A 25,408-nucleotide genomic window follows, 5' to 3' on the forward strand; every position below is an offset into this window, starting at 1 on the left:
GTGCGGCCGCGGGGCCCCACTGGCCCGCACACAGCCCCCCGCCCCCGGCACGCGGTTCCTCACACGCCGGGTGCACCTCAGAGCCGCACAGGCCCCTCTCCCCCAGGAAGCCGTCCCTGATCTGTAAACCTCACAGTGTCAGCAGGTGATCGCTGCCTTCTCTGTCCGCCCTACCACACCAACCCCAGGATGGGCAAAGCCTGAGTCGGGTCACCTGACATAAAAGTGGGGCTCTTCCCAGTCTCCCCCGCCAGAGAGTCACCGTCTGCCACCGACCAGCTCTGAAATGTCAGACAGTGTCTTTGTCTTTCTGTGCCGGGGTTTCCTCCTCCCTGGACGGAGGAAATAATAATGCCCCGTCATGGGGCCCGTGTAAGAAGGAAATGAGTTAACCCACGTGGAACACTCAGAAAAGGTCTGGCACAAAACAAGCCCTCACTATGAGTGAGTCCCAAGTTTGTTAGTAAAACAGATTCCCGAAATGTAACCTAATTTGATTTTAGCCACTATGATTTCCACAAATGGAAATGCTAAAATAGCAGAGAAGGAAACGCATGAAGCATTCGCTCTCAATCTGTCCTATTTCCTTGGTTTTCGGACGTGGGAGATGGGAGAGGGGGCGTCACGGTCCCACCCCACCGAAATGACAGAGGCTCTGGGGAAGAACTTTTAAAACAACGAGGAGCTGTATCAACTGTCAACACATTCCACGGCTGAAAGCGAAGAAGGTCAACACAGCAGTTTCCTTGGCTGAGCTTTGTAAGCTATCATTTTTATTTTCCTCATTTAAAAAAGCGGGGGGCGGGGGAAGCCTTTGGAACATGCGCTCCCTATGTAAATTCAGAGCCCGGGCCACGGTAAACCACAGGAGCAGAAATATTTATCTTCTCTGGGCGGGTTTGGCAGGCTCGCCTTGGGGGACTGGAAACACGGCTATGTTCATCTTTTCCTTCATTGTCAACAAGCAAGCATCCCCAAACCACAAAAGACAGTGGTAATAAAAGGATGAACTGGAAGCTGAGCGATGTTGCGGTTTTGCTCGGAAATCGAGGGAATGAACCGAGAGAAGGGGAGGGAGGAAACTATAAACTTCACACCAGGCAGCCAGGGGCAGGCCGGGAGCTGCCAGCCGTGCGAGTGATACAGGAAAACTGCTGGAGGCCACAGAGGCAGGCGGGGCGGAGGTGGGAGGGAGGGGCCGCCCGGGCCAGGGCCCAGGTGCTGCGGGCTCCCCTACCTGCGGGAGGAAAGGCCACGTAGCTCCGCCTGGGGAATGTGCAGAGGAAGGAGCCGCCAGCGAGGTCAGGTGGGGCTGACCGAAAACGCAGGCTGGGAATGAGGAGGGGGCCCAAACCCACTGCAGCTACATGGTATCACCCTTTTCCAAGTCAATACATTGAACCGTATTTTAGGTCTTGAAAGGGACGCTATCTGATCCAGGGGTCCCCAAACTTAGAGGCACCCCCAAAGGCTCTTGGGGCACTTTGCTCAAAATGCCAGTGACAAGTCTGTAGAGACCAAAGGTAGAACAGAGATCCCCAGGGGCTGGGAGAACGGGAAGTTGGTGAGGCGCGGGGACAAGTTTTTGTTTTGGGAACAAGAGATCCTGGTAGGACGCATCTCTCTAGACTGCAAACCCTATGACCCTGCTGGTGAGGCATCCGCACGCTCCCTTCCAAGTGCATCCTGTTCTCCACAGGTTCCTCCCCTCACAGCATCCCAGGAGCTCAGAGCTGGACAAGAGCTCAAGGGGCGGCGAGCCCACCCCCCTCCCTGTACCGCTGGGAGGCCCAGGGATGTCAAACGACCTGTCTAAAATCCTTGCTATCTTTTTAATACGTGTAAGACTGCCCTACCCTCAAGTGAAAAGCAATAAAACAACAGCCAACGACACACCATCAACCACTCTTTTCTTTCTCTCTTCCGGATCAACTGGACTCCCAGTGCTTATGCGTTCCAGTCAGACGGCCATTGCCCCATGTCCTCCTGATTGGGAATTTATGCCTTAAGTCTCTTCCACATTTACTTCTCTACCCTCTGAGTGGCACTGCTCTGGAATTCACTGGAAAAGGCTCTCCGGACGAACAGAACCACCCTCCCTCAGCCCCCGCGGCTGCCCCGTGGCCCTCTGCGAGATGGGAGCCTCGCTCCCTGCGCCCCTCCTTGGCCTTCGTAACAAGGGGCCCTCCCTGGGCCCACGTCCTCCTCCGGGCACTCCTTCGGGCCCCCGTCTCCCTGCGGATCCCCGAGCGTCCGGGGTGGGCCCCACGCTCGCCACTCACCTCGCAGCGCCCACAGCGTCTTCTGCGGCCCGTGTACAAGAGCCCGTGTCACGAGCGTGGGGGCCAACGCCCCAGCCCACATCTCTCGAGGCACGGTCCCGGGGGTGCTCCCCGCTGGGCGGGACCACAGGCCCAAGAGACACCGACCCACGAGAGTGTGTTCTGAAAAGAGCGCTGAGCGGGGTCAGGGATCTAAAAATCACCTGCCACGAGAACCACTGGGAAGGCTACGAACGGTGAGCGTGGGAAAGACAGCACGCTCGGGACCTGGCTTTCCCCCAACCTGTGAAAATGCGTCACACGGATGGCGCACAGACCTGGGGGTTTTTTGTTTTCCTTGTTTCAGAAAGCAGAAATGTGAAGGAGGCGTATGTATTTGGGCTCGACGGCAGGAAACCTTGCAGACGGCGCACCGTGCAGTGGCTGGGGAGGGGCCCTGCCCGTTGAGGAGGGCGCCAGAGAGGCAGCCCCAGCGCTGAGGAGGACAGAGGCCTCGGGGCCCCGGGGCCCCCACCCCCAGCGCCGGGAGGCGCCCTCCTGGGAAACAGCCCACAGACCTCGCGTGTCTGACGTGGGCTCCGCGGTCCCACTACGTGAGTCTACCAGCGGTGCTGGCGTTCTCGACTCCTAGGAGTCCTACCGCGCCTTTGTTTTGTTCCTATTTATTTATTGATTAGTGATTTTAGAGAGACAGGGAGAGAATGAGGAGGGAGAGGAACATCGACTGCTTGCTCCACTCATTTATACACTCACTCGCTGACTCCTGCGTGTGTCCTTTGGGGACAAAGCTCTCACCAACTAAGCCGCCTGGCCGGGGCTCAGAGCACCTTTGACCTCTTGCTCTCTTCCGGTTCCTCTCCCTCTGCCTCCAGGGCAGTTCTTTGATTGACTCTTAATTCTGCATTCCCACTTACACCATTTCAATCCAGACGTCTCACATCACATGTGGATGGAAGCCACTGGATTTTTGAGTTGGAAGGGACCGCGGGGAGATTAAACCCGGCCTGAAGAGGGAGACACAGAGCGATTCAAGACTTGTGCGAGGGCACACAGTCAAAAATGGCGGTTCTAGGCGCCAAACTCAACATCAGCCTGTCCCCCTGCTGCCCCGCAGCATCGCAGTTCTGGGGTGTCATCTGATAACCTCTCGGGTCACCCTGACACATTTCCAGGTAACTGTTTTCATAGAGACCGGCCATGGCCTAACCATGTGTTTAGCACTGGGACGGTCCTTGGTGAAACCCGACACATTCGTCTAGATCTGGGAGTTCGCCCCGGGTTCCCCACTGTAAAGGACCGCCTGGGTGCACCCTGAGCTAACCAGTGCTGTTCTTTTCTGGGCTTCTCACAGATCCTGCCAAAGCAGGGCTGCTGCATTGTGAAACAGAGGAGACCTCCAGCCAGCTCGGGCTCTCTAGAGTTTGCAAAGCCAGGTCACTTGGATTTGAAATGTATCACTGCATTCCAGCAAGGACAAAAATTACATATATCATGTTCACGGGCTGCCCGGATCGCTCCCATAAAAGGTCCTTGGACTCACGTTGGTTCTTCTGTTGCTATTCTCGTCTCTTCTAATTCACGCGCTTGTTTCAGCCAAGGTAGTTTAGCTTCCACGGGACTTTTTTCTAAGAAAAGAACATAAACAACAAGCTTAATTATTGTTAATCACTAGGGAGTCGGAGGCGTTATGCCTTGTTGGAGATGCCCTCAGCACAGAGCTCACGCTTGGCTGGCGCGGGTCACGTCCTTTGGCACAGGACAGGAGGGGGCTTCTGGGCGGAACCAAAAATCATCATCATAGAATTTCTGAATTAACGCCTAATCAAAAGGAATCAAATGACCCCATGGCCTAGTTGAATATATGCTCCATGTTAACATAAAATGCCTCTTATAAATTCATACCCACGAGCTGTTGGCATATTAAAGTTCTCACTTCAACAGTGTCAGCTTGCTTTCTTCTGCCACTCGCTCTTTTTGTCCATCGAATGAAGAATTTAATAGAGAAACACAAATTGCATAAAGGTTGGGAGGCGGAGAGTCCGTGCTCTGGTTTACTCAGACTCTTACTGTTGTCGTAGCTGCTGGGGAGGCAATTCCCAACGAGAGCTCCCATGCCGGGCAAGCTGGGTCTGTCCTCTGGGCCCTCCTGAGATGTAAAGGAAGAAACAACCTCGCCGTGAGGTGAGAAAGGAGATAGTCTGGGGCTGCCTCAGGGAAACCACAGACACCAGCAACGTGGCCGTGGAGACACCGCAGAGTGAAGAAGGAAGGGAGAAGCGACGTCACCGAGGAAGGCGCAAAACCAGTCTTCGTCCCTTGCACAGCAACCAACGACTTCCCTGGGAGACGGATGTCATCAAATAAGTGCTTGCCAACCGGCTCATTACGAGATGACAGGTATGGATCAGGAACAAAGGAGAATCGTACCGGCCTCTCCAAATGTATGAAGGAAAACTCCTGGGCTCTAACAGGTGGGGGTCACCCTTCCTCCACTCCCAGAAAGAAAGTGCATGTCACAAGGGCCGGTAATACCTTACAGGCGTCTAGGGAAATACGCAGTCATGCATAGAGAGGAACGCGTCACCGAGAGGTGATGCCACGCACAGATGCTACCCATTTCAGCCAATGCATGGGGAACAAGTAAGACTACGAAAGAAATTCTAAATGGATCTGCAGATCCAGCCTGGGAGCGGAGCATCTTCCTTCAAGCCACAGCAGACCGCAGGACCCGAGAAGACGACGTCCCTCCAGAAACACACATCGTAGCGGGAGGCACATACAACTACCAGGGAACAGAGAACCATAAGAACTTTGGGGGAGTTTTACTGCTCTTCTTATTTGTCATCTTTCCCATTTTTTCTTCAAGGCAGAGACTGCATCAAAAGAGTTTACATCCACTGAGAAATGCGAGCAGAAACGTAGACAGACAGGAACCACTCTGCACGGGCTGAACCAGCAGGAGCTCTATTCTCCCCCCAGATCTGTGAAGTCCTGCCATCTGACTTCTCTGTCGCGGTCTACCGTAACCTGTCAGCAACGCCATTTCATTAGAGAGTCAGTCAGCTGGAATGTAAACACTGCCGTGTCAGAACGCGAGCTGGGAAACACCATTGGATTTAACCGTAAGATGCACCGCACACCTACCTTTGGGTTTGTAGCACGGGACGGGAATGATACACTCCTCCTTGATGTGCAGCTTCAGCTGTGGGTTGCAGCCGCCCACGTGCTGTCCGCGGTGGTTGATACACAGCACGACCCGGTATCGCAGTCCGCGGCCACAGGTCACGGTGCACTTCAAAGAGGAAAAGGGGAGCCAATGAAATTCCTGTTTGCGAGGCGATCCACACAGGTTTTGCGTCTTGTGCAAAGGAGAGACCACCATCTGCATCGGCGATTTTCCACGGGTGTGCCGCAAGAATTTTCACTACTGTTTATTTTTTTGTAAATCAGATTGGCAAAAAAAAAAATTTTTTTTGTCAGATTGGCAAAAAATATTGTTTTGGTGTGCCACCGGATTTCATAATTAGTTTACATATGCCGTGAGATGAAAAAGGGTGAAAATTGCTGGTCTACGTGGATTATTAAACACAGAAGATGAGGCCAGAGTGCCAGGAAAACTGGAATTCCCTCAAGCCTTTCTGCTCAACTCTGAAGGAAGCTTTGGTTTCCTCAAATCTGATTAAAAATTTACATGACATTATCCAAAACAATTTGTGAAGATGAAAGAAAAATTTCTAAACTCTCAATTTAAAATACCAAATTTGGATCGACCATGCCAGGGGATCCTCTCTCTTTTCTAGCTACAGACTTTGGTCTTTCAAAGCTATTGTCAAAAAGTTTAGGAAAAAAAAATACTATATGCATATCAAGTGGTTCAAATTAATAAAAACAGGGTGCTATTTTTTCTGAATATATGTGATGGTTGTGCTGCCAGTTTTTTTCCTGAGTTATTTTTCATTTAGAAGGTACTCTTGGTCATGAATGGAGTATTTTCATGTTGTGAGAAATCTAATGCCTTTTCAACCTAGCTACATGTTAGTGAATGCATTTTTTAAAAAAATTAATAGACTTAATTTTTAGGACCATCTTAGGCTTACAGGAAAATGGAGCAGAGAGTTCAAAGTTCCCCAAGGCCCCTCATCCCGCATCCACTCCCCCTATTATTAACCCCCTGCTTTGGCGAGGATGCATATCATTGCCAATGGACCAAAATTACTGCCACATTATTATTAACTCAAGTCCAGAATTCACAGTAGGGTTGTTGCCAACTTTCAAAATGTTTTAACTTTCTTATTCTAAATAAACATTCACTTAAATACCCAACATCTATGTTTTCTATTCTTTTTTTTTTTAAGAAAGATTTTGTTTTTAAGATATTATTTACTTATTTTTAGAGAGAAGGGAAGGGAAGGAGAAAGAGACGGAGAGAAACATCGATTGGTTGCCTCTCACAACCAGGGACCTGGCGCACAACCCAGGCCTGTGCCCCGGCTGGGAATCGAACGAGCGGACCTTTCCGTTCGCAGGCCGGTGCTCAATCCACTGAGCCACACCAGCCGGGGCTGTTCTTTTTTTCTCCTTCACGAGTCACCTACAAACAGCCTGCGCTCAGGAGTCCCTAATTCTGGATCCGCCCCCGGGAGAGGCAGGGTCCTGCAGGTGTGGCCTCCCTCGCCCCGCACACACCTTGCACCGAACAGAGGGACACAGCCCCCAATCCAAGGACCCTGCCCAAGGTCACACGGTTCCCGAGGGGCAGAGTGGAATTCCGCCCCAGAGACTCCTGTTGCCAAAAGCGTGACTTCGCCACAGCGTCATAGAGCTCAGAGGTTCTGCCTGAGTCCCTCAGGCTGTCTGCATGGTCACAGGCGAGTTTCAGAGGCGACAGCGGCCTTTGTCAGGGTGCACTCCCCCCCCCCCGCCCCCCACGGAGGGCAGAACGCCGGGACACCTCGGTCGGTCATCTCCTCCAGCCGCTCTTACGACCGCTAAACAAACACTGTAAGAATTGGCTGAGGTGTGAGGTTAGGCCCTACTTCTGGGAAACAGACCCACCTACCCTACGTTGATCAATTTGAAATACAGATGATCTTGACAGGGGGTTTTACACTGGCCGAGAAAGAAAAGAAGTCTCCCAGAGAGAAAGAAATACGGTTGTAAGGTGTAACTCGACTAGAAGGGGCCGATCCAAAGGCCCGTGCCTCCTTCGGCGCAGCCCCGGCGATACGGTCCGCGCTTCCATTTCCCAGCTCCTCTGTGGAGCCGAGCACATCTGCAGAGCTCGCAGATTCTCCTCCCTGAGCGTGTATGTGATTTTTTGGTGATGCAGTGTTGACATTCTGGGGGTGCGGGGTGCCAGTGTCCCGGCTCTAAAGCCAACATAAAACATACGGACACAGCTCCTAAGAGCTGTAAACATGCTCTGCAGGTCGGGGAAGCAAGGCTGGCTTTTGACGCTAGATCGCAGCGTGGTTTGGCACGGAACTCAGAAGTTCAGAGAACGACCACGCTCTGATACAATCCTTCCAGCTCAGTCTGCTTACCTACGGGAGAGAGCTATCCCAGTGTGTAAGTGCAAAACGAAATGAAATGAGAAATCAACAGTAAAGGTAGGAATACGACTATCGTGATCTTGTGTCTTGTTCTCACCATGGAGAATCTTTTAAGGCTCACTTATCTTCTGGAAATACCAATTTCAGACAAAAATTTACTTCTTATGTGTAACAATTATTTACCAAAATTTAAAATATATTCATGCTTTTCGATTATGTATTAAAATTAAATATTATAATAACAACTCAATCCAAGGGCACATTTTTTAATACTTGGAGCCTTTTGGCCACAGGAAATTAAAATAAATTAATTTTAACTGCTATATATTTTCTTGGGGAATAATCAATTAAAAGACTTTAAAGCATAAAAGTACATTAATGAGGATAAACTCCTGTGAAGAGAGTGGATTGAAAATGTGAGTTCAAGAGGGAAAAATGCAAAATACGCAAATTCTTCAAGAACTTGTTCACATGTTTTTTAAATGAAAGATGGCAAGAATAGAAATCATTTACATTCTAGTGGACACATTTTTTTAAAAAAATGCTTTCACACATGATTTTAAAATGTCAGCACTCACAATATATTAGAAATGACCTTTTTGGGTTTTTTAATTTAAACCTGTGATAAAATTAATTTTAGATATCAATCTGAATATAGATGAAGGGGCATGTAATTTTCCAAACCTTTTTTCAGGGAAATGTGAACAAAACAAAAAAAGAACCAATGACAATTGGTTCACGGTAGCCAATGTTCATGGAAACCTGGGGCGTCAGGAACAGCGGCCCCCGGTCCTGGCTCACCTGAGACCAGTCCATGGCGACCCACTTGGGGCAGTCGAAGAGGTTGCAGGCCTGCATGACCTTGGGCTTGGGGGCGTACATGCACTTCCACTCCTCCACCTGCAGTATCTCCCCGTGCATGGACTCCTCCACGCAGACGAAGCTCCGCCGCTGAATCCCGCCTCCACAGGACACCGAACACGCCGTCCAAGGGTTATGTTCCCAGCTCAAAAGCAAACAAGTGAAAGCACGTTATTTATTGGTTGTTGGCCTGCTTGTTTCAAGGCTGCAAATACGGCTGCAAAAAGGATAACACGTGTGGTTCAGCTCAAAGAACAGGCACCCTGGAGGGTTCAGACTTGAATCTTCACGGCTACGCACCATCTACAGGCATAGGTTTTTCACTCCTCTGAACCTGAGGCTACTGTCGAGTGGGGACAATCCACCTGCCCTTGTTCTCCTCCATGGGACCTTGGTGAGGGTCAAATTAACTGAATATATTGAGTGCGCAAGCATCCACAAGCTGTCTCTAAACTATAAAATACTAAAGGGCACTATTACGCGAGAGTCATAGAAAGTCCGAGTCAGAAAGGACCATACTGGTTATCTAGGTGGGAACGGGAATTCAGATGCTGACCCCCGGCAACGCGGGAGCTCCCTCCGTGGCCCCAGGCAGGGAGGGCGCGCCCCGCACCGGCAGGGGTGGTGAACCCCAGCGCTGCAGGCAGCCTGTTCCACGGAGTTCGCGGAAAGGCCTTTCTTGTTACTGCACGGTAGCCTGTGATCCCGGAGCTCTCTGCACAGGGTCTGTGGTCTATCCCTCCAACATCCTAGACTCTTGCTACAGACGCAACTGCTCTTTGCAAGCAACTTGGAGCGGAGGACAAACAGGAACGGCATGACTCACCGGGGGAGAGGCTGGAAGTGGTCATAGGGCATGATCTCTTTAAATCCGTCACTGCAAATGAAACCAGGGTGATCACATCATTTCTGAAGCAATGAACGCGCTGGTTAATTTGACTAATACCAATTTGACATCCCAAAAGACGCAGCTCTTTCGAATTGAAAGCTAAGCATGCAAAGTGCTGTGAACCATTTCCCCAAGTTCAGCCTCCATCTCCTTCATTTCCAGAAACATCCCCGACATACGCCACTCCCAGTTCCATAGGAAAATACAGGAAAGGGACCTAGTGACATGTATTAATCAAAGGAGAAAGCTTCTCCTTATTTGGATCAATCTATCTATGCCTTTCTTAACCTTTAAAAAGGTTACTCTGATAAAACACGTTGATAATATTACCACACTGTCTTGTAGCTTGGTCTTCAGAAAACCATTTCCTCTCACAGAAACGCGTCCCTGGTAAAGGCCTCTATTGATAATTACAAGGTTCCAGGAAACAGGCAGGTTAGTGAGAGGAGATGAAGCCCTCCGCGCGCACTTCCTTTTCCACGCGCACACCTGCGCCTCGGCCAGCTGGCAGGGCCGGGGGATTCTGGGACTCGAGACCAGGCTGTTATTTTAAGATACTGCAGCGAAGCCAGGAAACTTCCCCAGGCAATCCAAGTCAGCAGGTATTAAATTATGCTACAGGGGAGTCTACGCACAGCTTTCCTGCTTTGGCACGAACATGTGTGACCCTTGCACATCGTTCCTCCTGAATTTAACATGAACACTTCAGAAGTCCACACGCGGGCATGGGTGATGCCGTGTAAAAGCTCAGATGGTGGGTTACAGGCCCTTGTGACCGGCAGATGGACCAGGCATGGCATGGGGGTGAAGAAATCTTAAACAGTGTAAATTGAGTTGATGCTCAGAGAGGTTCATGATAAAGGGTTAAATATCACAGCGCAGGGACACCGCCCACAGACAGAGAGGGAGCTCAGACGGAGGGAGCGGGGGAGCCCAATTCCTCGGGACCACAGCGGCCCACGTGGGTTCACGGCTGGACACCGGCAGGGCGCGCTCTGCGGCCAGGCGGGAGTGCTCGGGGCTGTAGCTGATGCGTGTCTTTTCAAAGTAAAAGAGCAACGGGGCAAACCTGGATGGACAAGGGTCCATGCTGCACTCTTTCAGCTTGGGCTTGGGCTTCACGTTTTCAGGGTAGTAATGGCAGTAATGGTCAGGAACCACCCTCTTCAGGCGGGTATCCACACACTCCGCCGAATTAAGCTGATAACCTACCACGGGAGAAACAGAGAGTCTGAGCGTCGCATCTGTTTCGTGTTCGCTCAGCGAAATTATCACTCCCCGCGCGCCGTTTCCCATCTCTAAGGAGCTGAGCTCGCGGATGCTCAGCCCCAGCTGTGCCTCAGAACCGCGCGGGGTCTCTGAATGGACACAGGCACCCAGGTCCCTCCATGGTCCCAGGGTCCCCAGAACCATGGTGGCTGGGCCCAGGAATCAGTATTTTTTTAAAATAAAGATGCTCAGGTTCTTCTAAGATGTCTAAAAGATTGAGAACGACTGATTGTAACAGTCAGCACTTACATCTGTCTAAATCCTTTTAAAAGCATGCTTAGACCTGGGTGCAGAAGGTTACTCATTTATTGTCCTGAGTTCGTTGCCATGTCTCACTGCCGTCACAGAACTGCCCAAGCCCCTCACATTTCCTTACGGTCCCCTTGTCCCTGTCCTGCTCCCCTGTGACCCCTCCAGACACCCTGCTGACTTCTTCCACGCCCTTCACATGCACGGGTCTTCCACGATGTTGTCTCGTGTATGTCTGTTGTAACTAAATAAGTGATACTGTTTTCAACCTTGCTCTGTTTTCCACATTCCTCACTCAGCGGTTACATTTCCGATACTGTGCTTTTCTATCTTGTTCTGTTGGCTACTTTGCTCACCTCGTGGTATGTTTTTGTTACTGTGTTTTCAGTCTTGTTCTGTTCTCTCCTTTTCTCAGGCAACCTTACACTTCTGCCGCTCCTGTCTGCTGCAGAACATCCCATTACCCGCGGGTACCAGGCACTCTTTGGCTTTCCCGGGCACTTCCAATGCCCGCTGCCATCTCTACCAGGGGATGAAGCATTGTTCGTGCCACAGGGAAGAACAAAATCCCTCCTCCCCCTACGTTTCCCTCTGCCTGACAGGCTGTCCCAGGGCAAAAGCATGGAGACCTGCTCCTGACTCTACTGAATTCAATCTGCACTGTCTCTGTGGAAAGCGAGCATCCCACACGGAGGCGTGCCATCAACTTAGACAGACAGCGGGCACAGCGACACCTCTGTCTGCTGAAATACCAGGTTCCCGGTTTCTTGTCACCACGTAAATGTCATTTTTTTAAGGTAATTTTTCGAAACCCGAATGAGCTCTTCTGGGGGGCGGGGGGCGGAACGGTTCTCAGCCTCAGCCAATTGGTCTCAAGGTCTAAAAATACACGTCCAGGCCTGACGGCCGAGGGGAACCGGATTCTATAAACCACTAGACAGCGCTCGACGGGCCGTGGCTTGGGACGCGAGCTGAGCGCCAGGCCGACTGGCGTGCATTACAAAAGGCAAAACCAAAACCACAAGAACGAAAATCCAGTATCAATAAAATGTCACTAACATGCCAGTATCTGCCATAAAGTCTGCGATGTCCAACGGCACGTTCTCCTGACGGATCTCCCAAGTCCGACAAAGATGATCACAGACGAGACCAGGGAGGCTGGTCCAAGTTCCGGGGAGGGGCGGGCTGATTTTCCTGATTACCGCCACCCCCCAAAAATAAAGAACGCTCCAACACGGCATTTATACAAATCATGCCGATGTGATTACCAACAGAATTAAATTTTCCTAATGCTTTCCTTGCGGGTTTTATGAGTGTGTTTTAATTTACCCCCCAAAACACAAAAACAGAAATGCAATTAGAGCTCCTTGCATCAAAGAAGAATCTCTGTACTAACTGGAAACATACTCCCAGGAGGAGACAAGAAGCCCCCGTGTGTGTTTATAATTTGAGGAGGCCCAGTTAATCCTCCTCCCTAACAGCGCAGAGATAACCAACAGGGAGAGGAAGGAAGCAGGCAGCCCTCCTGCAGGGGAGCCGACGCACTGGGGGCCCGCCAGGGTGCAGAGGCGGCTGGGCTGCAGCGGCCCCCGACGCAGCCCAACGGCCCCCTTCTCTTCCCGCAGCCACTGCTGATCTTCGGCCGCGGGGCCTCACTGCCAGGTGCCTCCGGCCACACCCCCGGGGAAGTCGGCTCCGCGAACGCCCACGTGCGCTTCCTAATGCAGGGCTCTGAATATCCGTGGGCAGAGCCCGAGCCTCACCTCCTCCGCAGGTCACGGTGCAGGGGAAGAAGTCGGTCTGCCTCCACTGATGGCTGATGGGCTGGTAAAAGAAGAACTGGACCACGCTGTCCTTGGCCACCGTGTACCTGGTCTGGACAGAGAGAGCTGTGATAACCCCTCTGGGGCCACCAAAACGAGGTGCACGCCCTTCAGCCAGGCAGACACACCTGCCCCCGAGAGTTACCGCACACAGGGATTCAGAGTATCTTCGGACTCCTTGGAGTCTTTTCTCCAGATACCTGCACGTCTGGGAATGAGGTCGCAGAAATGTAGGCGGCCTTTTTTTTGTGCGTTTGTTTCCCTTTTTTTTCTTCCAGATATATTTGCTTTGAATGCCTCCAAGAGCAGGGATGGAGGCTTAAGCTGGGTTTGCCTACACCTTGGCACATAAATGAGATCCTTACACTTTTAAGAAGAACGTCTTTAAGCGGATCCTTCTGAAAAGCCTTCAAAGCACAACCACAGTCACTAAAGGGTGTGCACCCAGAGCGTGGCACGTGCGCACTTCGGGGTGTAAGTGAAAGGAACGAGAGTGAGCCCCAAGTTACAGCTGGAGGCGAGTGTACTGCCAGGCGGCTGGACCCAAGCAAAAGGCTCTCTCCCAACAGACTGAGCAACTGAGCGCACCTAAGAGGAGTCCCAGAAGGCCACAGGAGAAGAGCTGGGAAACCACATTCAGCCCATGGAGGAGAGACCCAGAAATGCCCGTTAGCGTCCTCTGGCGTTCACAATGGACGAGGGAGAGAAGGAGAGGCAAGATCCGATCATACAGCTGCCGAGCCCTTCCTCGACCTTGAAAAGACAGGAGCCCTCGGTTTAAAATCGTCCGTCAGGCTCAGAGCAGACATTTCTAATAAGGACAACAACAAGGATGAAGAAAAATCCTCAACGTTACCAGACAGAAAGAAAACGATGACCTAAAATCCGACAGGCACCAGAGGAGCCCAGTCTCAAGTTTTATCTACAATCTCGCCTCTGCCAGATACAGCAAAACTCAAAGATAACTTGGTATACAACCAAGATGAAATTTAACAACAGTCAAAACAGTGGAACACATAGAGATGATAAACACAATTACAAGAAGTCCAGATATAGGCATCAACGGATAGGAACTTTAAAAAAAGAAAAAGTGCATTGCTCCCTGACTTCCCCTGCCCCATCCCCCGCAATTCTGACCTCAGTTCCATATCTTATTCCCCTGCCTGGGGGGCCGGGCAATACCTCATTCGAGTCCCTGGTCATTAAACATCAGTGTTAGCACATGGCTTTTGCCTCAGACTGTCAATTTGAGAAGCTAGGCTAAGATGCTACGGCGAAAAAAGTTCAAGAAATTAAACAATACATTAGAGGCTTTCACTGGACACAAGGAAACTGTAAGAAAAATAAAGCAAAATTTTAGGCAAAGAAAGCCCAATCACGGAAGTCAAGACAGGCACTGACTCGCGAGGTCGGGACACGTGGAAGTGACCCCGAGTCACCCAGAGAGCAGGCGCAGGCTGGTGGGCACAGGAGGAGGTCTTCTGAGGGCGCCTTGTGACAGGTGCGCGGACAAGGGCTCCCTGCGGGACGGTACCTGGGCAAACCAAGGCAGCGGGTAAGGAAGGAGCCACTGTCTGTACTGCTCCCCTATGCACAGCCACGCGCACGCGTGCAGAGCTGGTTTAGGGCGCGGAGCACGTAGCAGCGGATCCCATCACCCAACCCCACCTAGAGCTTTAATACGGAGCAGAAACTGAAGGTTATAAATCCCAAAACAGTCTCTGCCCCATCAAAGTGGCGTTTGTTTCTTCACGGTGGAGGTTTGGAAGCCGGCACTTGAGAAAGAGGAACAATGTTTTGGAATGGAGGCCAAGAAGAAGATACTAGGGATGCGCTCCGTGTGAAAGCAATCATTTGGTGACTTCCTACTGAACACACGATTGTTTTTATTTTTTAAAAAAGATCTTATGTATATATTTTTAGAGAGAACAGAACGGAAAGAGAGAGGGAGAGAAACATCCATGTGCGGTTGCCTCTCACGTGCCCCCTACTGGGGACCTGGTCTGCAACCCAGGTCTGTGCCCTGACTGGGAATCGAACTGGTGAGCCTTTGGTTCACAGGCTGGCACTCAATGCGCTGAGCCACACCAGCCAGGACTGAACACACAATTGTTTTTAAAATCTAAGATGTGCTGAGCTTCAGGTGCCTGAAGCTTATGAGGAGGGTCAGCCTACCTTGAAGATGAAATCAGCCATCAGGGGCCCAGGAATCTTAAAGGTCTGTCTCTCCGAGCTTCTCTGGAACTCGACTGTTGTGTTCTCTATGACGAAAACTCCAGGGCTGTTAAAGCTGTGCTCCCCTTTGTTTCCCTGGAGCGTTTTGGATTCAATAACTAAAATTTGAAAATAAAGTTTGAATGAGAGCTATAATTGAATTGACATATCACATCACATTAGTCCCTGGTGCACAGCATCATGATCTGATACTTGTATCTGTTGTGAAATGATCGCCACAGTCTAGTTAACACTCTTCACCTCATAGTTATAATTTGTTTCTTGTGGTGAGAATCTGTAACAGTTTCTCTCTTAGCTGCTTTCCGATAAGCGATACAGTATTGCTAAATATCGTCATCACGTTGGCACATTAATTACATCGCCAGAACCGAAGTATTTTATCACTGGAAGTTTGTACCTTTTGACCACTTTCACCCATTTCTCCCACCCCCACCCCTGCATCTAGCAACCAAAAATCTGTCCTAAATGAGAAAACTACCTTAAAAGCACTTTTATTTCAGGAAGATGTTTCACTACATAGGATAGCATGTGATACTGACACAGTATCTATACATCCATCCAGTTTGCAAACACTGAACCTTCTCATTGCCGTTGGCAAGAGGCTAACAAGGTGCTGGGTCCCATGAGGTCTAGTCAACTCTTCCATGCCTTTTCTACCATGAGGGGAAGAAGAATATGTCATGTCTCTCTCTCTGTCTCTGTTTTCCTTTCCCTCTAAAATCGACGAAAACATATCCTCAGGTGAAGACCAAAAAAAAAAAAAAAAAAAAGGAAATCAGATCAGACAACCCTCAGGCCCTCTTCTGCTGCAAAATCTCCACTTGCTTCCTTGGCGTTTAAAGGTTCTTTAACCACTGTAAACAAAGGGCACAACAGAACCCAAACTCCATCCAGCTTCAGACTTAAACACAGGAAGCCGATAAAACCCAGGCAAACGGCTGGCCTTGAGGGGCTGCAATCCACACGCTGCGGTAGTTTGCTTTGCAGGGCTTGTCTCTGCCAGGGGAGCAGCTGCAGGAATCTGAGCCCGGGACCCCCAGCATGACCGGTACCGGGAGACATCGCCGATGATCCCTGACAGGCAGGCTGGGAGCTCGGCTGGGACGGCTCCAGGGCCGGACAGGAGCTACTTGATCTGCAGGAGTCATTAGCGGTCAGGGATGAACGCTGGCTACTCTCAGGCCCAACAAACCCCAACCCCGCTGGCCCTGGGCTCCACGACCGCAGTCGATTTTTGGAACATGTGAGATTAAATTCATTTCCTAGTTCCAATGACGATATAAGGTCGCGTGTTATAAAGAGAGTTGTCAGTAAAAGTGACACGGGAGACAGGAGACAGTAAGAGGGCCTGGAATGCATGCAGGAGCCATCTCTGATGAAAAGGAGGAGAAACAGAGGGCATCCACGCCACAGCCAAACACAGAGCGAAGCTGGACAAAATCCGTCCTCCCAGGAGACGCACAAAGCACCAACTTTCTAGACCAGGGTCCTGCCCGAAACGACTTGACTGAACTCAATGGCCCTGCAATGGGTTCTGCCCCTTGGTGATGGCTTTCCCACGGCACTAACTCCCGGATCGGGGTGCTCCAGGCCTCATCGGGTGCACCGTTCAGGCTGGGGTGCGGGTGTCAGAATCCGGGAAGGCAACCTGGGAGGAAGGGACAATGGTATGACGTCTCTCCTCTAAAGCAAACGATGGCTCTTCTGTTCGTTGTGTCTGGCGTTTTGCTTTTTAACGTCGAGTCTAGTCTATTACTTCTCCAGGGTCCCAGATCTCCAGTGACAAGAACATGAGACCACAAGGAACAAAGCCAGTTCTCAAGTGCACGGGATTACCCAAACCGCTCCTCTCCTCCCCAAACCACGTGCGTATCATAAAGGATCTTTACTGCAATTACTTCTCGAGGCTTGCGGATCTCTGGGTCCCCGACGCCGCGGCACATACAGGACGTAGACGCAGGTACTCTGACGCCAACTGTGCAAAGGGGTCCGACGTGGGAGAATACAGACAGGTAAGCACTCTGATGAGGGGTCATGGACGCAAAGGATTCTGAGGCTGTGGACTAACGAAGCCACTAGCTCTTCCAAAGGTGTCCCTTTCATTGGAGTGAAGCTGCCTCCTTCTTAGCGCCTCTTCTGTGACAGGAAAGAACATCGATAATGCCAAGTGCTGGCTTGGGGCTCTGTGTGAACGCTCATTAATTTGCAGCACCCCTATGCCTTCACCCCAGCCACGTGCAGCCAGCGCTGCCCACACAAGCCCTTCGCTTCTCCGAGCTTCTGCCGAGCGCTGCGGTCTGGCGGACGGCAGCCTGCAAACACCCAACCCCTGCGAAGGGCAGAAGGCGTCAGCCTCCCTCCGTCTGCCCGCTCGGACTCCCTGCTCCTCCTCCTGCTCAGCGTGGTGGTGGCGACAGGCGCGCAGAGAGAGTCGGGGAGGACACGGTGTGTAGCCCCAAGCAGCTACAAACAGAATCAGAAATCAAGACCCTCTTCCCCCGAATCTTCCCACCTCGAGTCTATGTTGATGCCTTCAAATATTGGAAACCCTACTAGTGATTCCGAAGAGAAATGACGTCTAGGAAGAGGATGAGTGCTTCCCTGGAGACGCAGCTAAGCTTCTTTCAAGATGCAGGGTCCTGTCCTCCACCCCCAGCAGGTCTCCTTAAATTCTGAGAAGGCCACACGCCTGTGGTTTTAGGCCAACGTGGAAGGAGCACTCGGCACGGCTTAGTTATAAATACGTCACAGTCATGCTTCGAGTAGAGTTGTGTTTTATGGGATATGCACTTATTCAGCATGTTTCCTCTGGTCACAATGCAGCGTCCACGTTTATAAGTTCTCCATCTCCATATGTGGTCATCAGGCAAGACTTAGAGGCAAATAAAACAATATTCTTCCAATGGCGATGGAAGTTTTCCATTTGTGGCATCTTGGCTTCTCAAGATCATTGTTGGTCATACACAGTGAACGCTGGAGTTTCGCTACTATGAAGTCTCTTTGGCAGGAGCCTGTCATGACTTCCCTTTTGAGGGGGTGCACTAGCGGGAGGCCCGGAGCCACGGGCTGGCCAGATGCGGGGGCCGCCCCCGGGGCGGGGCGGGGCGGGGCAGGGCATTCAGGACCTGAACACTTGCAGGCACCGCTGAGACAATCTGTAATTTAAATTCCCTTCCGCAGCGGAGAGGCTGACACTGACGTTCCTAGGTGTTCTCGACTCTTAATAATGACTCCTTTTGGAGGGTGCTAGTGGCTACAGATCTTTAAAAAGAATGATTGATTCCTGCCAAGGCAGCTGGATTTCAGGACCGTATCTTTGTTAGAAATAAAAATGAAGAAAACAGTTGTGGAAATCAAGAAAATAAACAGACATCTATATTTAGAAGCCCAGAAATGTTAACTAAGCACTTTATCCACAAAGCCAATGCTGCGTCAGCAGAGGATTGCCGTCAGGAACGCTCCTAGACTCAGTTGCGAGGCTGCTCAGTGGGGGAAGGACCCGCAGCCGCCCGTCTGTCATCTCTGGAGAAAGGGCGCCGTGTCAGAGCCCTGCTTTTGGAACAGCACCAACTTTGAGTATACACTTACCCTTAAAACACCCGAACACACGCGCACACGAACAAACGCTCTGCCCCAAAGCTGTTGCCGTTACTTAACGTTGTTTCACTTTTACTTATTCCGTTCACTGTCGACTTACTCTGTCTTTCAAACTTTTAAAACCGCTTTTGGAGCTGGGTTCTTGGGAACCACCTCTAAGAAAATCAGGCCCCGTCCCGGCCTCTTTTGTTTTTTTTTTCTTTTTGCTTCGTTTTGTTACAACATCTTTTTGGTGTGCCATAAAACTCACGTGCTGTAAAACCCACCCCCCTGAAATGTAGTTGAATGGTTCCAGTACATCCGTGAGGCTATGAAACCATCAGCGCCATCTACGCGTAGGAGGTTTTTTATCATCCCCCAAAGAAACGCCATACTCACGAGCAGCCACTCCTCACACTTCCCCCAAAACCGCCCCGCGCCGGCGGCGGGGCGGCCGCCATCTCCCCTCCACCTCCACAGACTGCGAATCTGTAGCCGGCTCTGGATGTTTCCCATAAAGGGACTCCCATAAGCCCTCCGCACGGTACGATGTTTTCCAAAACATTCCGCGTTGCATCGCGGGTCGCACTTGATTCTTTGTTACAGCCACACACCATTCCACACGGGCCACATTTTCCTTGTCCGCTCACCGTGGGCGGACAGTGGGTTGCCTTCCTTAACAGCAGTCACGCGCGACGCTAAACGTTGCTAGGAACGACGGGCACCCTGCATAGTTTTTTTAATCCGAAGCTGTTATTTGACAATAGGATCACGACAATGATTCGCAACACTGGGGTCCGAATGATTCTGGCCTGCTCTCAAAAACTCAAACTGGCTCTCAGACGGATGAAGCTTTGCTATCAGCCCACAGCCGTGGGCTTTAAGCCACCGAAAGAAGGAGGTTAAAAAGCGTGTGGTGATGACGAGACAGGAAGGAGGTGGGGGCGGTACAGGAGGGAAAACGGGGGACAAGCAGGGACGGAAGGAGACAAGACTCTGGGCGGAACACACACAACACAACACACAGAGGACGTGTCAGGGAACGGTGCACTCGAAACCTATTTAATTAACCAACGTAGCCCCAATAAATTCCATAAAAATGCACATATTAAACATGTTTGGTCCCCACAACCGCTTCGCGTGCACGAAGTGCCGTGGCAATATAACATTTGTAGCCTTTGCAATTAAGATTTATTTTAAAAAGTTCTGATGATTCCTTACAGAGAAAGCCTGGGAGGAAGTGACAATATGACCTGGCTGTACAGTGTCACATTCTAGTTTAGAAAAATCAGTCACACTCTCTTCGTCATCATCTAGGTCATACACTGGAGGGTAAAAAAAGGCTTTCGAATAACGGTTTGCCCGCACTGCCGCAGAGATATCCTCTTGCCTTCCTATTTACATTAGAATGGACTACAGAATATTTTACAAGATTTTAATCTATATCATCGGTGACTTTAAACATTTACAGTTTTATTGAAACATTTCGATACAAACTTTTCTCCAAGGACAGTTCTGGTTGGAATATTAGTTCTGTATCGTAAACACCCCCCCCCCCCCCCCCAATCCCAACACTCTTCAAAGCTTCCAAAAATGTAAGACGCTTCTGGCCCTGAGAAATTTTAACAATTTAAAATTATAAATGGTGGCTTGGGGAGGAGGAGAACAGCAAAATACTTAGCCGTTTGCCCACGTGGACCTTGCTCTGTGCGACTTTAAAACAGGTACGGTGTTTTTCACGTTTTACAAACTGAGTGCGGGACCCAGTCAGGTTCTCCAAGGCCGGGAGCTTGGCAGAGACGCCTCTGCCTTTGGAAAAGACCAAGACAGTCCAGCCTGGGGTCACCAGGAGAGCTCGGGAGAGGAGGAGGCCCACTTTGGTCTTTTCAGTTCCTCCAGCCCCGAGACCCCAGAGAAACCAAGAGGAGCTGCCGCCCGGCTTTGCCCAAAGAAACAACCCAACGCGACTCAATCCTGCGTGTGCCAAGCCTCAGTGTTTTGGGAAGCCAGCGTTTGCACTCAGCGCCCCTAGACCTGAAACCCTGGTACGCTGGCTCAAAGCTGCTCGCCACGAGCCGCGCCCACTGATGCCGTTTACCTTCTGTGCTTAGCTCCCACCTGCGGAAACCTCCCGCAGACTCCCGAATCCTAGTTTACTCTCTAGGTACAAAGTTTATATCACCTGTAACGATTTCCTATCCCCTGAGGGATTAATCCCAAATGGGTGTATCTCCTCCTGGGGCATGAAAACAAAGAAGGTCAGGGTTTTGATCATTTCCCTACTGACAGAGACTATTGCAGAGTCAAAATCCTTGAGATGTTTGTCCACACACCCAGTAACACAAAAGGGTTTTTTTTTTCTTCTTCTTCTTCTTCCAAACAAACTTTCAGGAAATAAAACGGCATTAGGATTAAATGCCACTCACAGAGATGGGCAGGCCCTTTTACTGTGATTCTGACACTGCGACTTCCCAAAGGAACGGCGATCACGTTCTCTTCCCCTAGGAAAGAACACAGGACAAGCATCATCAAACGTCTGCGCCGAAGGCCCCGTAAGACACGCAAGTCAAGCCAAACCGGGGGCGTGTGCGAAGCGTTCTCAGTGTGCGAAGCATCATTCCCAGCGTATACAGTCCAAGAGCCCTTGGAAAGCACCTGCTACGGATAAGACACTTTGCTACTACTCACATAATTTCATTTAAATGCGTTGTTAAGTAACATTCAAGAAAAGGTTGAAAATGTTTTGCCGGGGAAAGGGCCCTGGACCCTCCGACGCTCCCGACATGACTTTCGGAGGGAAATGCACACGGCGGGACAGCTGGGCGAGGCTAGGAACAGGGAGACCTGGAAGGGGACCCCGCTTTCCTAGGTTATGAGACAAGCAATCTGCACTGAACCGTTTTCAATGGCTTCTCCTCCTCACACATCCTTCCCTTTCATTCCTGTCACCTTCCAGAAAAGCTTGACCATCTACAGAAGAATCTCGGTGATACCTTGATAGGCCAGTTACCTCCCAGAATCACCTGAAGAAACAGTGAAAACACAGGATCTTCCCACCCCCATCCCCCACCGCAACCCCGACCCAGAGGGTCAGGGGCAGCCCCGGAAGCCGCCCACCCCAGTCTCCCGGGGGGTCCCGCTGCCAGGCGTGCGTTTGCGGCCCTGTTCTGAGTGGCCCTCACACGGGGCGCAGGGAGGGCGCGCTGCAGGGCCCGAGGGCCGCGGGCGGGGGGCGGGGGTCACGCCTGGCAGCGTCTCCTCGCAGCTCCGCAGGAGACCGCAGGGCTCTGGCTCGACGGGAAAGGAAGGGAGAGCCCCGGGGAGGAGGAGGGGACGTTAGGGACAGAGGGGCGTGGCACCAAACGCGGTGCCGGAGACGGCTAAAGAGCCTTTCCTTGGTGACAGCTGTAAAAAGCGCGTCGATGGGCCTCGTGAAGGCGCCTCAGCGGAGCACAGGAGGCTGTGGTTTGAGGAATAAATGACGATGACCAAGGAGAACCGCGACGTGCAAACAGCTTTCCTTAAGTGTCCGCAAGGGTGGGTGAAAGGGCGAGTGGTAGCTGGTGACGTGGAGAGTCAGAGACACATGTGCACACAAACCTCCATCGGGACACACAGATACATGCACATCCACACATTTTAAACTTGTACTTATTTACTACGGAAGAGACGTGGTGGTCGTGTGTGTCCCTGATTGGGCGGGGGCAGGGGGTGAAGCGGAGAGAGGGGCTGATGGGTGGCGTGAGATCCCTGAGGGAGCGGAGGGGGCGGGGGGGGTGAACCGGCCTTGGAAAGGGAGAGGGCACTTGTGCCTCCGTGGGGGGGGGGGCAAGGGGCGGGGGCGGCAGCGGGGGCAGCTGCGGGGCAAGGCCTCTTCTGGCAGTTTCTGTTTTACTGAGTTGTTTTTGTTGTTGTTTTTTGCAATTGTCTTTGGAGTCTAGTATAGAATCAGTTTGTTAAATGGTCCACAAATGCTTGACGAGACAGTCTGTACCCGCGAAATGCAATGCTTGACACGGACCTGTTAATGTAACATGAATAATTATGCTGTAGAGAACCTACATGTAACTTTTACTGACTTCAGCGTGTTAAAATCTCTCTCATCGTAGTTTGACTTCTTTCAATTTCTTCTCATATACCTATAGGGTGTTTTTTCTTTATATATTTCGATGCATTGGGCCATGAATTTTTAAGATTTTTAAATTGCCAACAGATACAAACACACCCATCTTTGTTATTTTGGTCCGGGAGCCAGTTAGTTCTGTTCTAAGGATTGCGACCATGTTCTGCCTTGCCCGTTACACATGCACTTCCTGGTAAACCCCCTTCAGCCTGGAGCCAGGCCCCGAGCTGGGGACCAGGCCGGAGGGAGAGGGACCGACTGCAAACCCTGCGCCTGTCTGCGCCTCCGCGCTGGCTCCGCGTCGCGGATGTGCGGATAGAACGGCCGAGCGCGCCTGATTCTGAGGCTGCTTAAAACACGATGGTTTCGCGCGGTGCAGGAACCAGTGGTTCCTACCATTCAAGGTGAAGAAAAGGTTTCTTCTCCATCCCATTTGGGAACCCCCAGATTTGGCGGTGGAGGTGGTGGCGGAGGTGACGGTGGTAACTGGTCCCTGCTGACAGTTCCATTATATGGGACTATTCCAAAATGTTTCCATTGAAATGTGGGGTAAGATCCTCACGACCGTTAGCCCCTGTGCCATCATCTGGGCCCCCACCTCGTCACACTTTAACGTCATTCGCCCTATTTTACGAACTACTGGTGACAGGCAATACGGAATAGTGGTTCAGATCCGGCTCCAGAGCCAGACACCCTGGGCTAGATGGGCTGTGTGATCTTCGGCACGTTCCTTCCCTTCTCTGTGCCTGTCACCGCTAGGGAAGGAGAGAGCTACCACAAGGACGTTTGTTTCAAGGGGTTGCTGAGAGCGTCCAAGGAGGCCTTGATAAGTGGAAGTTGTTGAAACCATGCTGAGCGCTCAGTATGCCCTCAGCCACGAGTCCCAGTACCTTGAGATAAATGACCTCCCTCAGTCTAACAAAAACCCATTTCTACAATGAAGAAAACAGAAGTTTTTTTGCAAGGTTGAGTGGCTTGCTGACAAGCAGAGAGCTCCTTAGCAGGAGGGCTGGGGTCAAAACCCCAAAGGACACTCTTAACCCTTCTCCTGAGAGACCACGTTTGAATTGCATTAACTCAAACTCATGCGTCCAGTACGGACGTGCACTGGACGGGTTTCACTTGTTTGATTTTGCAATCACTGGGCTGACCTTGGGGCCATTAAGTTTGCCTTCACTCACCCCCCTCCCACACATAAATGCTCCGGTCCAGCCGGTCCGTCATATTTTTTCTATGTCTCATTTCCTGCCACAGATCACAGCTCTGCTAAGTAGCAAGATACACAGGATATACAGGATGGTCCGCACAATATCAACGAATCGATACGCATTCGTTTCAGCCCAGAAGGACTGCAATTTATGTCAGGTAACTGTCAGACATGGAAGTGAGGGCCAAGAAGGCCGTATGAACAGACTGAGATTCTTCGTCACCATCTTCCTACTTCCCCAAGCCCAGACCCCCTTGTCTGTTCATTGATTTATTGGCTTTTTGTATAAAAGCTTCCTGCGTTGGCCACTTCGAGTCACCAGTCTGTGGGGCTCTGGTATATACACACCTACATGATTACATTTACTTTTCTCCTATTAATCTGTTTTTATATTCTGGGGGCAGGACAGTCTCAGCTAAGAACCCAGAAGGGTTGGGGCACATCATTTCTTTTCTATTACAGGGACAACAGAGGCTGAAAAGCAGAGAGGGTCACCAAAGGCACCTGCCAGAGGCATCTGGGAAATTTGCCAACATCTAATCACCCAACAGAGTGCCTCCTCTTGCAACGTCGGACTAGCAGGAGCAACCAATCAGGCCAATAAATATATGAAACCATTACTTCTTGCAAAAAATAAATAAAATAAAATAAAGGGGAGGTAAGCAGGAAATAAACAGAAAAGAGAAGGCAGACTTCAGGTTGATTGCTCTCAGACAGCCTCACCGAGGAAGTGACACTTGAGGTCAAGGACAAGAACGGACAGCCGCCTTAAGAGCGGCTCCAGATCCTGGCCACAGCCAAGGCCCACGAGGTGGGAGGGGGAGGGTGCCTGGCATTCCAGAATCTTCCCGAAGGCCATACGCCCGAAGCCTAGTTCCCGAGGGGCAGAATGGCAGCCAGGAGGTGCCACGGGAGCTAGATGAAGACGTTGAGGGTCGCGCGCAGGGGCGAGGGTTTCGCCCTCAGGGCAAAGCAGCTCGTGGAGAGGCCGCAGCCAGGGTGCCCGTGGCCCATCGGCCGCGCTGAGAAGAACGGGATCCCTCACCTTCCTTCTCCACAGGGTCTGCGTGTCACTTTCCTCTTATTTCTCCTCACGCAAAGGGCACAGAAGAGGCACTAGATCGAGAGAAAAATTAGGCTGAGAGTGAGGACCCAGGGCTCTGGGTGTGCAGCCCAGGCTGTTCTTCCGTGCCCTGATGCACTCTTGTCGAATTAAACTGGGAGGAAACATCCCATTAAAACTAGCAGGGTCTTTGGTTTGAATATTCCTGCACGACTCAGGATCTTTTTTTTTTCTTTTTAATTGATTTTAGAGAAAGAAAGAAGTTCGGTGGGGGGAGAC

At 51.0% G+C, this 25,408-nt stretch overlaps 1 protein-coding gene across 1 annotated transcript in view; it reads right to left on the reverse strand.

The window, feature by feature from the left end:
• The window catches only part of ADAMTSL3 (ADAMTS like 3), a 143,461-nt gene that overhangs the window by 46,168 nt on the left and 71,885 nt on the right, over positions 1–25,408 (reverse strand). Inside the window, exons 8-15 of the mRNA XM_054589091.1 lie at positions 21,163–21,237; positions 15,101–15,258; positions 12,866–12,977; positions 10,654–10,792; positions 9,522–9,572; positions 8,636–8,840; positions 5,427–5,574; positions 3,823–3,907 (exon numbers count right to left, since the gene is read on the reverse strand). Of these exons, the coding sequence (XP_054445066.1) occupies positions 3,823–3,907; positions 5,427–5,574; positions 8,636–8,840; positions 9,522–9,572; positions 10,654–10,792; positions 12,866–12,977; positions 15,101–15,258; positions 21,163–21,237 (973 nt within the window). The remainder of the gene's footprint in view (positions 1–3,822; positions 3,908–5,426; positions 5,575–8,635; positions 8,841–9,521; positions 9,573–10,653; positions 10,793–12,865; positions 12,978–15,100; positions 15,259–21,162; positions 21,238–25,408) is intronic.

Source organism: Pteronotus mesoamericanus, unplaced genomic scaffold, assembly GCF_021234165.1.
Source record: "Pteronotus mesoamericanus isolate MK-2021 breed Mesoamerican mustached bat unplaced genomic scaffold, CSHL_Meso_final contig_1242, whole genome shotgun sequence".
Lineage (NCBI taxonomy): Eukaryota > Metazoa > Chordata > Mammalia > Chiroptera > Mormoopidae > Pteronotus > Pteronotus mesoamericanus.